Raw genomic sequence first — 12,591 nt, forward strand, 5'->3', positions numbered from 1 at the left:
AAAGTCAGGCACCATGGGACCCTCAATGAATATTAAAGACTTGTGACACCAGTTAGTTATTGTTGCACCACGAACCACACCAAAACTTGGTGGTTTAAACCCACAGCCTTTATTTAATAGGCTCACAGTCTGCACGTCAGCAGTTTAGGCTGGGCTCAGCCGGGCGGTTGTTCTGGTCTCGGCTGGGTTCTCTCACACATCCGCGGCCAGCTGTGGGCTGGCTCTGCAGCTGTCAGTTCAGCTCCCTCACACATCGGTAGGCAGATGCAGCTTGGTTCTCATCCTCCCAAGGCTACATCATGTAGACATTTGTGGACCGTGTCCCTCGTAGAATGTGAGCTCCCTTAGGGCAGGCAGTTTTGTCCTTTCCATCTCTGATCTCCAGCTCAGGTGCTGAATGACAAGACAAACCCTAGGCCAGGGCACTCAGGGGTGAGCTGCAGGGACCGGAGCCTCTCCGTGGTGACTTGAGACGCCTTCCCTGAACAGTGATGCTGGAGCAGACGGGGACACCCAGGGGGGCCCAGGCCCCCTAGCACTGGACCTTGCGCCTGCCACACTGCGGCCGGCTGGAGAAGGCCTGCTTGAAGGTTTTCTCGTAGGTGGGCAAGCTCTCCCTGAAGCAGTACGCGGAACGCTTGTCACACTCACAGGCCTTCAGCCCGCAGAGGCAGCTGGCCCCAGGACCAAGGGCGCACCGACCTGCAGAGACACACAGGGTCACTGGGGCTCCCAGGCCACCCCCAGGGTTGGCTGCAAGGCTGGGGAGAGCAGGGAGCTCTCTACAGGGGAACAAGGGTTGAGGACACAAAAGAAAGGAACAGGGAGTCCTTTTCCTTGACCCCCAAGCCTCTCCTCACCCAGCTGCACCTGCTCAGCCCACAGGTGTTGGGGTGAGGAGAAGCCTAGAAGGAAACAGAAAGAGGAGAGGAGAGTGGGTGAGCTTCAGGGAGGGGGTGTGAATTACTGCACACCCACGGTGCACTGGCCAGGGTGCTGGGACCTGTTTTCTCAGAGCTGACCTTGTAATTCTAACTGGCTGCTCGACCTCTCACTCGGATGTCTCTGGCCTCTCTGATGTGAGCTGGTCAGAGGAAGCCCCTCCACCAGATGAGGCCCCCACCTACAATTTTGCTTCCCACAGTAGCCGTTGCCCCCAGCCCACTGCGGTCTAAAAATATTGATATTGGTCTTGACTCTTTCCAGTAATTGTCGCAATGGTTCTGTTTTGTTACGGGATGTTGTTCCTCTGCCCCCTGCCTCATTCATAAAGGAAACTTTACCATAGGGATAGTTTCCTGTACATCCTAGATGGGGATGTGTAGGGAACCGCATAAGCTTTGAGGGGACTTCAGGTTCATGCTGGTGCCAAAGAACGCTGAAATCCGTGCAGTTATTTCACGGTACGCGTTTCCTGTGAGCTTCCTGAAGACCCCTTATAGGAAAGATTTCAGAGTTTTGTGTGGCTCAATGAGCTCATCTTTTTGTTCTATTTTCCCACAAATGGAAAAACCCTTGTAGATCGGGTTTGGTTTTGTCTGCTGTCTCAGGCATCCGCTGCAGGTCTTGGATCGTGTCCCCCGTGGATGAGGGGGGACTGCCGTAGGGGTCCTCCCTCTGCCCACTGAGCCTGTCCTCCATCTGCTCTCAGCCAAGGCCACCATGACCACTGGAGCCAGACAGCGAGGGGCCTCCCTTCATCCACTCTGCCTCTCTCCCACATCCCCCTGTGAAGTCCATGGGCTGCAGTTTTCACAAGCTGTGTTTCTCTTCCTCCTTGACCTGCCTGGGTCTGCTTCTCCCCAGTGGGGTGTGAACTCTGCAAGGCTGGGACCTGGTCTCTGGCACATCCCAGTCTCCCCGCCATTCAGAACAGGTGCTGGGGAACAGCCACTGGACAACTGAAGGGCACCTCTCCGACCTTGGAAATCAAATGTCCACCTTTGGATGAGTCACCACTAGATGGGGCCTTTTGTGTAGTAGCTGGAGCTGTAGTGCTGTGTGTGCCTGTGTGTGTGCCTGCCTGTGTGTACATGTGTGTGCATGTGCGTGTGCCTGTGTGTGCCTGTGTGCACATACCTGGGTGTGTGTGCCTGTGTGTGTGCATGCATGTGTGAGAATGTGTGTGCCTATATGTGCATTGTGTGCCTGTGTGTACATGTGTGTGCATGCCTCTGTGTGTGTGCCTGTGTGTACATGTGTGTGCATGCTTGTGTGTGCCTGTTTTTGCATGCTTGTGTGTGCCTGTGTGTGCATGCCTGTGTGAGAATGTGTATGCATGTGTGTGTGCCTGTGTGTGTCTGTGCACGCCTGACCGTGCCCGTGTGTGTGCATGCATGTGTGTGCCTGTGCATGTGTGTGCATTCCTGTGTGCTTGTGTGTGCACTCCTGTGTGTGCCTGTGTGTGCACATGCCTGTATGTGCATGTGTGTGTGCCTGTGTGTACATGTGTGTGCATGCCTGTGTGTGCCTGTGTTTTTACATGCTTGTGTGTACCCGTGTGTGTGAATGTTTGTGTGAGAATGTGTGTGCCTGTGCATGCATGTGTGTGTGCACATGCCTGTGTGTGAATGCCTGTGTGCATGTGTGTGCATGTGTGTGCAAGCCTGTGTGCTTGTATGTGCATGTGTGTGCATGTGTGTGCCTGTGTGTGCAAGCCTGTGTGCCTGTGTGTGCCTGTGTGTATGCTCATGTGAGAATGTGTGCCTGCATGTGCATATGTGCAAGCCTATGTGCATGTGTGTGCCTGCGTGTGCGAATGCTTGTGTGTGCCTGTGTGTACCTGCATGTGCATGCCTGTGTGTGCATGTATGTGCACATGTGTGTCTGTGTGCACACAAGTGCCTTGCGTGTGCATGCCCAGGTCTGTGTGTGCACACGTGTGCCTGTGTGTGTCATGTGTACCTGTAGGGGGGCTGTGTATGGTATAGCTTTCCTTTCTAAATAACCCCACACCAGTTCCACTCTTCTTAGAGTCAGGTGTGGGGAAGGGAGGACTCTAACCCGTGCTTGTGGCATCCCCGCACCCGTACAGCATTCTAGGGTGGTGGGGAGGCTGCTGCTGGCGACAGGAGGAGTGGCCTGGCTGTGCCGGGGCCCAGGCACTGCTCCACAGATGCCACTGCCGCTGGCCTGGGCAGCATGGGTGGCCCTGTCTCCCACTGGACCCGACACCCGCTGGCTCACTGCTGTCCCTCTTGAAGGCACGTTCCTGCAGGAGGCTCCTCCCACACCGGCGGCTCCGTGGCCTCTCCAGTTAGGCGACGCCACCCCCGCCCCGCTGATCCTCAACACTCATCTCCAGGAACCTGCTGAGGACATGTGCGCCTCTGGCTTCCCCCGCCTGCCACTCCCACTGCTCCCAGCCGCTGGATCCCCCATGCCCGCACCTCCTTCTCCACCTGTGCAAACCCGCCAAGGTCTTCAGTCCCCAGCTCCAAGGACAGCCCCAGACCCCCTCTCCTCTGTGTGCCTAGCACGGCCCAGGGGGCCTCCCTGAACAGCAGCTGCAGGCTGAGCCCCTCCCCCGCTCTCCGTGCAGGCCCACCTCGTCCCACAGCGCCTGGAAACCCCAGGGGAGAGGCTGTTCTCCCCCCTCCCCACCTTCCCTCCCGTTCCTTCCCATCTTTTCTCCTTGGCGTCTGCTCCTCTCCTCCTTGCCGTCTCTTCGTTCTCTCCCCGCAGTCCTCTGCACGTCCTCCTTCTGTTCCTGCCCTTCCCCGCTTTGCTGTCTTCAGTTCTTCCCTGACAGCTCTCCTCTGAGCCGTGTCTTCCCCTGGGCACTGCCCTCTCCGTGGCCTGTCGTGACCTGGAAGCGCAGGCGGCCTCCGCCCAAGAAATGTCCTCTTCGGAAGCCACCTTTCAAAAAACAAGCCCAGCGCCTCCAAGGGGTGAATGGAGAAACCGAGGCATGAAGAGAAGCACTGACAGCTCCGCGTCTTAGTGCTCATTCCATGAGCTGCAGCGGCACGCAAGAGACGAGGCGCAGGCCTGCCTGTGGCCAGCCGGACCCTGCCAGGCTCCGCGGGGCCTCCCCGAATCCTCTCTCTCTGGGATCTTGTTCGGTTCCAGGACTTTAAATGCTCTCAAGTCCTCGACTCCAGCCCAGCCCCTCTGTGCGTCCCAGATTTCCGTGCCCGTTGTCCACTTGCCACCTGCCCCGCGTGTCTGACCCATATCGTGTAGTAGCTGTTCGTTGCTCTAACAAGATACCTGAAGTTGGGTGATTTGTAAAGAGGCTTTTTTAGCTCCCCGTTCTGTAGGCTGAAGGTACAGAGAGCATGGCTTTGGATGTGGCCAGCTCACAGTGACCTCACAGTGGGAGGGTGGAAGGGGTCTCAGGGTGAGACACAGGGGGCCAGAGAGATGGGGAGAGGCCGGTGGGCTCCTGGCTAACAGCCCTCTTGCAAGAACTCTCCAGGGCCTAATGAGAGCCCCCTTCACCTTTCCCAAGGGCAGTGCGCCCCAGGGACCTAACCGCCTCCCCCCAGGTCCCACCACCTCTCAGCACCACTGCACTGTGGGGGAAGCCAGCGGGGACACTGCCAACCGCAGCCGAGCCCTGGCACAGCTCAGACTCGACATAGCACAGCTGTGGCTGTGCACACCACTCTCCCCCACTTCACAAGCTCAGCCTCCCTCCTTGTCTCCCTCCCTCCACACAGCCGCACCTCTGCCTCCAAACATCCCAGCGTCCGGCGCCCCTCCCCATGCCCCGGCCTGCGCCACGCCATGGCACCACCCTGGCCCGCCCCACGGCCACTCCCCCCCACAGCTCCACAACAGCCTTCAGGGGCCCTGCCCTCTCCTCTGCACAGCGGCCACAGCGATCTTGCCAGAGCGAAACCAGCCCATCCCCTGCCTAACCCGTTGCAACGGCTCCTCCACCATGGACGCGCCCACAGCCTCCCCTTCGCTGCTTCCCAAGGCTCCTGCCGCACTGACTCTGAGGTCTCGGGGCAAAGGCCACCCCCTGGGAGAGGCCCTGCTGGACCACCTAGAGTAGGCGCCTTCCTCCTCCGGCCTCATCATTCCTGGCTCATCCCCTTGGCGGAGGCGCTTCGGAGCACCTGCGCACCCCGTAACCTGTCCACATCTGTGAGTGCACGCGCTGTGGTCTCTCCCTCCATGGCGCTGTGGTCTCTCCCTCCATGGGACGCAAGCTCCTGACCGTGTCTTTCTCCTCGCTGATGTCCAGCTCCAAGCGCTCACTCACTGCTCCGTCGTCAGCTGTGCATGTCGTGACCCGCTGGGCTTACTTGGTCTGCACATGGGCAGAGCAAGGAGCCCACCGCCTGGACCTGGGAAGCCAGCTTCCAGCTCCAGATGCACCATGGGATGCTTCAGGGTCTCGGGCAGGGTGCTTCTCCCCGCCCCTCCAAGCCCAGAGCCAGTTTTCAAACGGGGATGATGGCCTGGGCATTGCCTATTTCATGAAGTTCTTTGCGTTCATTCATTCAGCAAACAATGAGGCTCCCACCACGAGCCTGGACACGTGCCAGGAGCTGAGGGTTCAGGTCTGAGCACGCTGAGTCCACGTGGCCTCCGTCCAGGCACGGAGCTCCGTGAGCTCTGGGAGAGTGAGTGTCCCCCACGCACCCCAGCAAGACTCTCAGAGGAGTGATGCTCTGCCTGGGGAGACTGGATGCCAGAGGCAACCAGACGACTTCCAGGAGCTGCCGCCAGCCACACAGACATCCCACATCGGAGCACTTGTTCCAGTCCTGGCTGCCCCACTTCCGATCCAGCTCCCTGCTAATGCGCCCGGGAAGGCAGCAGAGGAAGGGCCAAGTGCTTGGGCCCCCGCCACCCACGTAGGAGACCAGAATGGAGCAGGAGACTGGCTTTGGCCTGGACCAGCCCTGGCTGATGTGGTCATTAGCGGGGTGAACAAGTGGATGGAAGATCTCTCTCTGTCTCTCCCTTCCTTTCAAATAAATAAATACACATCTTTGAAAATATAAAAGATGAGTTCAGGAAGACAAAGGTGAATTGTCAGCGAATGGACGGACTCAGAGTTTCGCGATGGGGCACTGGCAAACTCTACACTCCACCGGCTGCCACTGCCGCCTTCCTCCTTCGGCTGAGGGAGGCTTCCCAGGCCTGGCGATGGGGTGACACTGGTACACTTGGCTGGGACCCGCTCTCCGCCTCCCACACCCAGTTCCACCCCCAGGACTCATGCGTGCCTGTGTGGGTGGAAGGGGGGTGTCACTGCCCAGCGATCTTAACGTCCCTTCTCCATGCCAGGCACTTCCATCAGCCCACTCAGAGGCAGGGAAGCACCTCCCAGGCGGCCCTCGGGCAGCTGGGCAGCCACCTGCTCCAGGCCAATTGGCCCCTGGGCTTGGGTGCCGGCCTTTCTCTGCCCTGGAGTCCCTGTGGCATTTAGACGGACCGTGTTGTTTTCCTTCGTTCCCTCCTCAGCTCACCTAGCATCCTGGAGCAGCGCTGGTTGCCAGGCAACCTGGGCCCGGGCTTCAGAGCTGATTTGGGAACCTGGGGGAGGCTGGGGAGGCGGTTAACCCTCGCAGGGGCAGCTCTTTGATCCGAGGTGTAACTGAGCTCCTCCAAGAAGCCTCTGAAGAATCAGGAAGAAAACGCCAGCGCTCTTCCCGCAAGGGAAAGGGAAGGAAGGGCATGGGCCAGGCGGGGCTGCTTGAGTGCCTTCTTCCAGGAAGGTCCTGGGGTGCAGGCGAGGAGCTCTCTTTACAGATGCGGAGACTAAGGCCATGCCAGAAGAGCGGGGAGCTGAGATCCGATCCAGCTCTGCCTGACTCTGAGCCTTCTTAGCAGGAATGCAAAGATCTAGATCATTCCACGGGACCAAACTCCATCTGCTTCTCTTTGCTGGCTCTGAGCCAGGGCGGGACGTGGTGGCCAGATGGCTGCAGGCCGGGAGGCTTGTGTTGGTGCGAGAGCCCCGCACAGGGCAGGTTGGTGTGAAGGCAGAGTGAGCCGGGTCTGAATCCCCACCCATCTCTCCCTGGCCTGGCCGTGTGACCTTGGCCAACTCACTCTGCCCCTGGGAGATGTGTCCTGAGATCTCAAGGCACTGGGTATAAAGCATCTCTCATAGGATGCACCGAACCACAGCAGTTGCCATGGTAACCACTCCATGGACGAGGAAACCTAGGCCTGCCTGTGTGTGCTCAAGACATGTGTCTTATTCTTGCCTGTTACTTGGATCAGACCCTGCCCCCCGAGCCTCAGTCTCCCCTTTATACACCAGGGGTTGGTGTGGAGCGTCTCTCGGGGTGCATTCCACTCCGATGTTTCCATGAGACCACAGGCTCCAGGGCCTGTTCGGTGTCCCGGGATCTGAGAACAGAACGTTCATGTAGGAGGGGACTGAAGCCCCCAGGGGCCCTGGCAGATGAGTGCAGGGAAGGAGTCAGCCCAATGCCCGGGCTCTCACAGCTGTGAATAAGCACCCCTGGGGGTGGGCATGCTCCGTGCAACCCCACAAGGCCGGGTGGGTCGTGAGCTGCCGTCAGTAAGGGCATCCAAGAGGCCGGTGCTGTGGGGCAGCAGGTGAAGCTAGTTCAAGTCTAGACTGCTCCACTTCCGATCCTGCTCCCTGCTAATGGCCTGGGAAAGCAGCAGAAGATGGCCCAAGTGCTTGGGCCCCTGCACCCACGTGAGAGACCTGGAAGAAGCTCCTGGCTCCTGGCTCTGGCCTGGCCTAGACCTGGCCATTGTGGCCATTTGGGTGAATGAATCAGCAAATGGAAGATTTCTCCCTCCCATCCCCCTCCCCCTCCCCCTCTCCCACCCCCTCTGCCTCTCCCTCTTTCTCTCTGTAACTCTGACTTTCAAATACACAAATAACAAAGGGCATCACGCCAGACAGAAGAGCCTCTCCACGGGCTACTGCCCAGCCCCTTCCAGGCGGCTTCATCCACAGTCGCCCACACCTGCCGACCCCAGAACGCGCTCCAGGTGCCTGGGTCACTCCCTGCAGGGCAGGGAGGGAGGGCACACTGTGCACCTGCTCCCCCTGGCTCTTCCCCTCCTCCTCAAACAGCCTCAGTGGCTCCTGAGCCCCTTGCCCCTCCCCTCCTAGTTACCCTTGTGTCCCCCACAACACGGAGCAGAGCACTCGGCCCTTGCGAAATATTTGTTTAACAGAAAGACAGTTGTGTTGCTTTGTTAACGTGCGGCAGAAACAAGGAACAACATCCCCCAGGGCCAGGGTTGCCGAGGTTGGCTGCATACCTCCGTGTCCTCCCTGATCCCCACTGAGTCCGTGCCACGTGCCAGGCACCGAGCTCACAGGGGCTACGGGCAGCTGGTGTGGGCAGGAGACACCGGGCGAGACCGGACATGGGCCGCCCAAGAAGCTCTCGTTCTTGGAATTGGCCCTCTGTGACTCAGAACCCTCGGGGAGGTGGGGAGGGGTAAATCCCATTTTGCGAACAGTTCCCGGGCTAAGCAGCAGGTGGGCGTTAGGGAACAGCCCGGGTTCAGAAGTGCTTTCCCACACGCGAGGTTACTCACAGACCACGGAGCCGTTGACCACGTGGAACTGGTAGCTGCTCAGCACCGGCTGGCAGCCCAGCGCCTTCAGCTTCTCATAGCAGCAGTCATGGGCCAGACAGCACCTGGGGCCAGGAGGGAGGGGGTGAGGGGCTGCGCCTGCGGGGACACACCCTACCCCTGGGCGAGAAGGCACTGCCAGTGGGGAGGTGAGTGGCTGAGACGGTCGCCCCTCCACAGCCACAGGAGGCAGGTTGGTTCCAGGACCCCCTAAAGTCATTAAAATCAGCAGGTGCTTAAGCCCCTTACATAAAATGGCACAGTATTTGCACGCGGCCCACGCATATCCTCCCATTTATTTTAAATCCTCTCTGGATGACTTATCACACCTACTACGAGGGAACTTCAGAAAGTCTGTGGAACAATAGAACTAAAAGACAGGTTTGTTTCAGGGCAAAAATTGTGAAGTCCGTGCATAGTATTTTCATAATACACGTTTTCCGTGAGCTCCTTGAAGGCCTCACTGATGCATGGATTTCAACTTTTTTTTTTTTTTGCAACAAAAGCAGCTTATCTTTTAATTGCATTTTTCCAGGAATCTTTTGAAGTACCCTTGAGTGATGTGAATGCTACAGAAATCGCTCTTGCATTGTATCGTTTTGGGGAGAGTGACAAAAATGCTTGCACACGTTCAGTACAGATGCAACTTTTTTCCATATATTTTTAATCCGCTGAACGAGGGGTAGCAATACAGAGGGCTGGGCTGGATTCTAAGACCCAAAATGCCAGGAAAACCACTCCCATCTCTCTCTCTCTCTCTCTCTCTCTTTCCTCGCTCTCTCTCTTTCTCTCTCATTCCCACCCTAAGGCGGGCTCTTTGCCAGCTAGTATTTTTGGCCAACAGGGTTATGTTTCTGATCTGCCTTTGGACTCGGACAAGGGAGAGACTGAAAGAAGCAAATTTTGCTCAGCCCCCTAGGAGCTCCTAGGAGCTGTGTGGGTTGGTGACTTGGTCTTGAATCCTCACGGTCCTCACCTGTGAAATGGAGGTGGGGACTGTGTCCTGCACACTCAGTGTGAGGCTTGGACTACAGCCGTGTGCAAATGGCCAGTCCCAGTGCCAGACACCTACCGGGCGTCTTGTAAGCAGCAGCACCCTTCCAGGGCCCTGGGGACTTCCTGATCCCGTGACCCCAGGAGACCCGAGCATCAAGAACACTGTAGTCGTTGCTGTGGGGATGGATTTATCCACGCTGGGTTGACTGCAGCCAGCAGCGTTTCTCTTTCTTATTTCTTCATCGCAAACAACACACAGACTGGCCTGTTTCTCCCTCCCTGGGCCCTGCCCAGACTGGAGCAGCCTCCGCTTTCCCCAGAAACTTGCACTCCCCCAGCTCCATCCTCAGGAGGAGGCCTGGTAGCCGGGTTTGTGCCATGTGACTGTGCCCAGATGGACTTCTCCAAACTGGGCCACACTTGGACTCTCTGTCCTAGAATATGGAATTAGGACTGCGAGGCCTCAAAGCAGTCTTGCTGCACCTGCAGCCCTCAAAGCCGGAGAGCCAAGCGAAAGCCCATTTGCCATGAGGGTGAGAGATTTCTAGAGAGCTGGGCAGGACTGACCCACAGGGCCCAGCGCAAAATGAGAATGCAAAGCCCGCTAGTCAGAATCTCCGCGTTGTGACGGCAGAGCAGTGGGCTGGGCATGCCGGGCCCTGGGCGACACCGCCGGTCACAGAGTCAAGAAGCTGGCACAACAGTGGGATCACCTCTTGGGACACCTGCAGCCCCTATCAGAGGGCCTGGGTTCAAGTCCCGGCTCTGCTGCCGATCCAACTTCCCACTAATGTGCACCTTGGGGACAGCAGGTGATGCTGTAGTACTAGGGTCCCTGTCACCCGCATGGATCGAGTTCCAGGCTCCTGGGTTCAGCCTAGCTCAGCCCTCGCTATGGTAGGCATTTGGGGAATGAACAAGCAGATGGAAGACTTTCTCTCTCGCTCGCTCTCTCTCTCTCCCCTCTCTCCTCTCTTTCTCTCTCTCTCTTACAACTGAAATGAAAATAGTTAAAATTTTTTCAAAGAGGCTGGCCCCAGACCTAGGTTCCTCAAGACCACCCGCCCCAACCCCCTGCGAGTGCCCCCCCCCCCCGGTCTTTTCTTAGGTGAAGCAGCAGCAGTTTCTGTTATGGCCACGCAGGAGTGCTGACTCCCCCTCTCCAGCTTCCACAGGGACTTCAACGCATGTCGAGTGCTGGCCGGCCCCGGGGCTCTGCACCCACCTGTCGGTGTCATCCACAGGGGTCCCTTTGCCCCCCAGCCCGCAGTAGCAGCCGTAGCCGTAGTAGGAGAAGAAGGCGCTCCGCCCCGTGATGCCCTTGACCATCCTTTGAAACTGCCAGAAGCTGCTGTGTGCCGGCGCCGCCCCTGCCGATGAGCAAACAAGGAGGAGGGAGTGCAGTGAGCCGGGGCTGCAAAGCGAGTGGGCGCGGCGGGGTCCTCAGCCCTGCCCGGGGTGGGAGAGGGGGAGAGGACAATGGGGCCAGGTGTTCCCTAGGGACACAGCCAGCTCCTGGCCAGCCCAGCATGAACACCCCGTTCAATGCCATTTAGGACGATGCTGGATGCCAACCACACAGTCCGGCCCCTGCAAGCAGAGGACCACTGTGCCGGACAGACGCCCCCACGTCTGGGGCAACATGAACAGAAGTTTAAAGCCAGAAGTGCCAGTCCCCACAGGCTCAACAATCCTGCAGGAAAAGCGAAATACTTGAGGCAGCAAGGACACCCCTCCCCCACCTGTTTTTATTAAAACAGACAGATACACCAGGACCCAGCGATCTTTCCTTCTCGAAAACGCTTACAAAAGTGGGCATGAGTAGAAACACAAGGGCGTTGGCTGCAGCATAACTTGTGATACCAGAAAACCGGAAAGCACCCACAGGGAGGAGCAACAAGACCTTGCGTCTTGACAACATGCTCGAGGCAGCAGGGTTGGGAGGTAGACAGAGACGGGCAAGGCTGTTCCGTGTACTTCTCTGCCGTCCGATTTTTCATCATGCATATTTCTATTATGCGGGCTTAACCGTGTGAGTATAAAGGCTGAGGAGAATGGGTCCCAGACTCTCAGGAGCAGTGACGTCGGGGTGCAGGGGGAAGAACCGAGGTCCAGGAAGGTCAGGGAGGGGCTCTGCCTTCTCACGCTGTGCCCATGCATTGGCCCTTATAACTACCAGCATATATGAGCTTTGCAATAAATCATGAACTTGGAGAAGAGAGAGGGCATTCGGGAGATTCTCCCTGGTGTCTTCTGGTCTCACTGGGGTTTAGGCGCCTTGTTGTCTTGAAGGGCAGTGGGGAGGGAGGAGGGGCCGTGAGCCCAAGGGTGGCCCCTGCTGCACATGTCAACCTCTGGGGCTGCAGAAGTGGCCCTTCCTGGGGCTGTGTGCCCCCTGCACCGTGAGCTTGAGGACCGTGCATCCAGACCACTGACCGAGGGGGAAGGGAAGCCCATCTGGGGCAGTGTTGACTTACAAACCCAGAAGTTACAGCTCCATGGCCAAAGCAGACAGAGCGAGGGGTGTGGGGAGCGCGCTCCTCCGCTGATCCTGCACACGTGCCTGTGTTTCCCACGGACCCCAGGCTGTTTCCCACTCCACAGAGCGACAGCAGCTGGGCTCCCAGCAGCAGCACCCTGCAATTACTGCGTATGTCCGAAGTCACCACGACAACCACTCCCCAGTCAGAAGGAACTGTTCCCAGCGTAGCTAGATACACATCCGTGTTTCTGAGCTGGAGTTCACTGACTTTAAAGAAAGGCACTGGGCAGCCCGCGAGGGTCGCAGGGCTGTCGTCACACAGCCTGCTTCTCAGAGAAGGCCAGGAGTCCGGCGGCCCTCGTGGTCTGTGGGACCGGCCCCCGTCCGGCGGAAGCAGGGGCACTTTGCCACACTGCTTCTCTTTCGAGTGGCTATGCCTTTCCCGCACCCGATGCCAGCCCTGAAGGCCCCCCAACCCCCCGGCAGAGACAGGAGGACAGCATCCTGGTCCTCTCCCAGACGACGTGCTACTTACAGCAGGACACAAAGATGGCGAGAACAGCAAGGAGCCTCAT

General features: G+C 58.2%; 1 protein-coding gene across 2 annotated transcripts; it reads right to left on the minus strand.

Annotated features, from left to right (window-relative positions):
* Positions 1 to 532: 532 nt before the first annotated feature.
* Positions 533 to 12,591, minus strand: PLA2G2C (phospholipase A2 group IIC). 2 transcript variants are annotated; one of them, XM_062193137.1, is made up of 5 exons: positions 12,552 to 12,591; positions 10,760 to 10,904; positions 8,604 to 8,631; positions 8,500 to 8,569; positions 533 to 702 (listed from the first exon to the last, which is right to left on the minus strand). In XM_062193137.1, the coding sequence occupies exons 1-5, from the start codon at positions 12,589 to 12,591 to the stop codon at positions 533 to 535; spliced, it is 453 nt and encodes a 150-aa protein (XP_062049121.1). The 2 variants fall into 2 exon arrangements, with proteins under 2 accessions (XP_062049121.1, XP_062049119.1); XM_062193135.1 differs by having other exon boundaries at positions 8,604 to 8,637.

The sequence above is a fragment of the Lepus europaeus genome, chromosome 5 (assembly GCF_033115175.1).
Source record: "Lepus europaeus isolate LE1 chromosome 5, mLepTim1.pri, whole genome shotgun sequence".
Lineage (NCBI taxonomy): Eukaryota > Metazoa > Chordata > Mammalia > Lagomorpha > Leporidae > Lepus > Lepus europaeus.

What these genes read in the sequence shown, in the direction of transcription:
- PLA2G2C (XM_062193135.1), bottom strand. Translation starts at nt 12,591, where the DNA reads ATGAGGCTCCTTGCTGTTCTCGCCATCTTTGTGTCCTGCT. An exon ending in CCCCTCCCTCCTGGCCCCAG is followed by an intron (nt 8,570 to 8,603) that starts GTGCTGTCTGGC and finishes TGCTATGAGAAG; the next exon opens with CTGAAGGCGCTGGGCTGCCA. An exon ending in GGTCAACGGCTCCGTGGTCT is followed by an intron (nt 703 to 8,499) that starts GTGAGTAACCTC and finishes GTGTCTCTGCAG; the next exon opens with GTCGGTGCGCCCTTGGTCCT.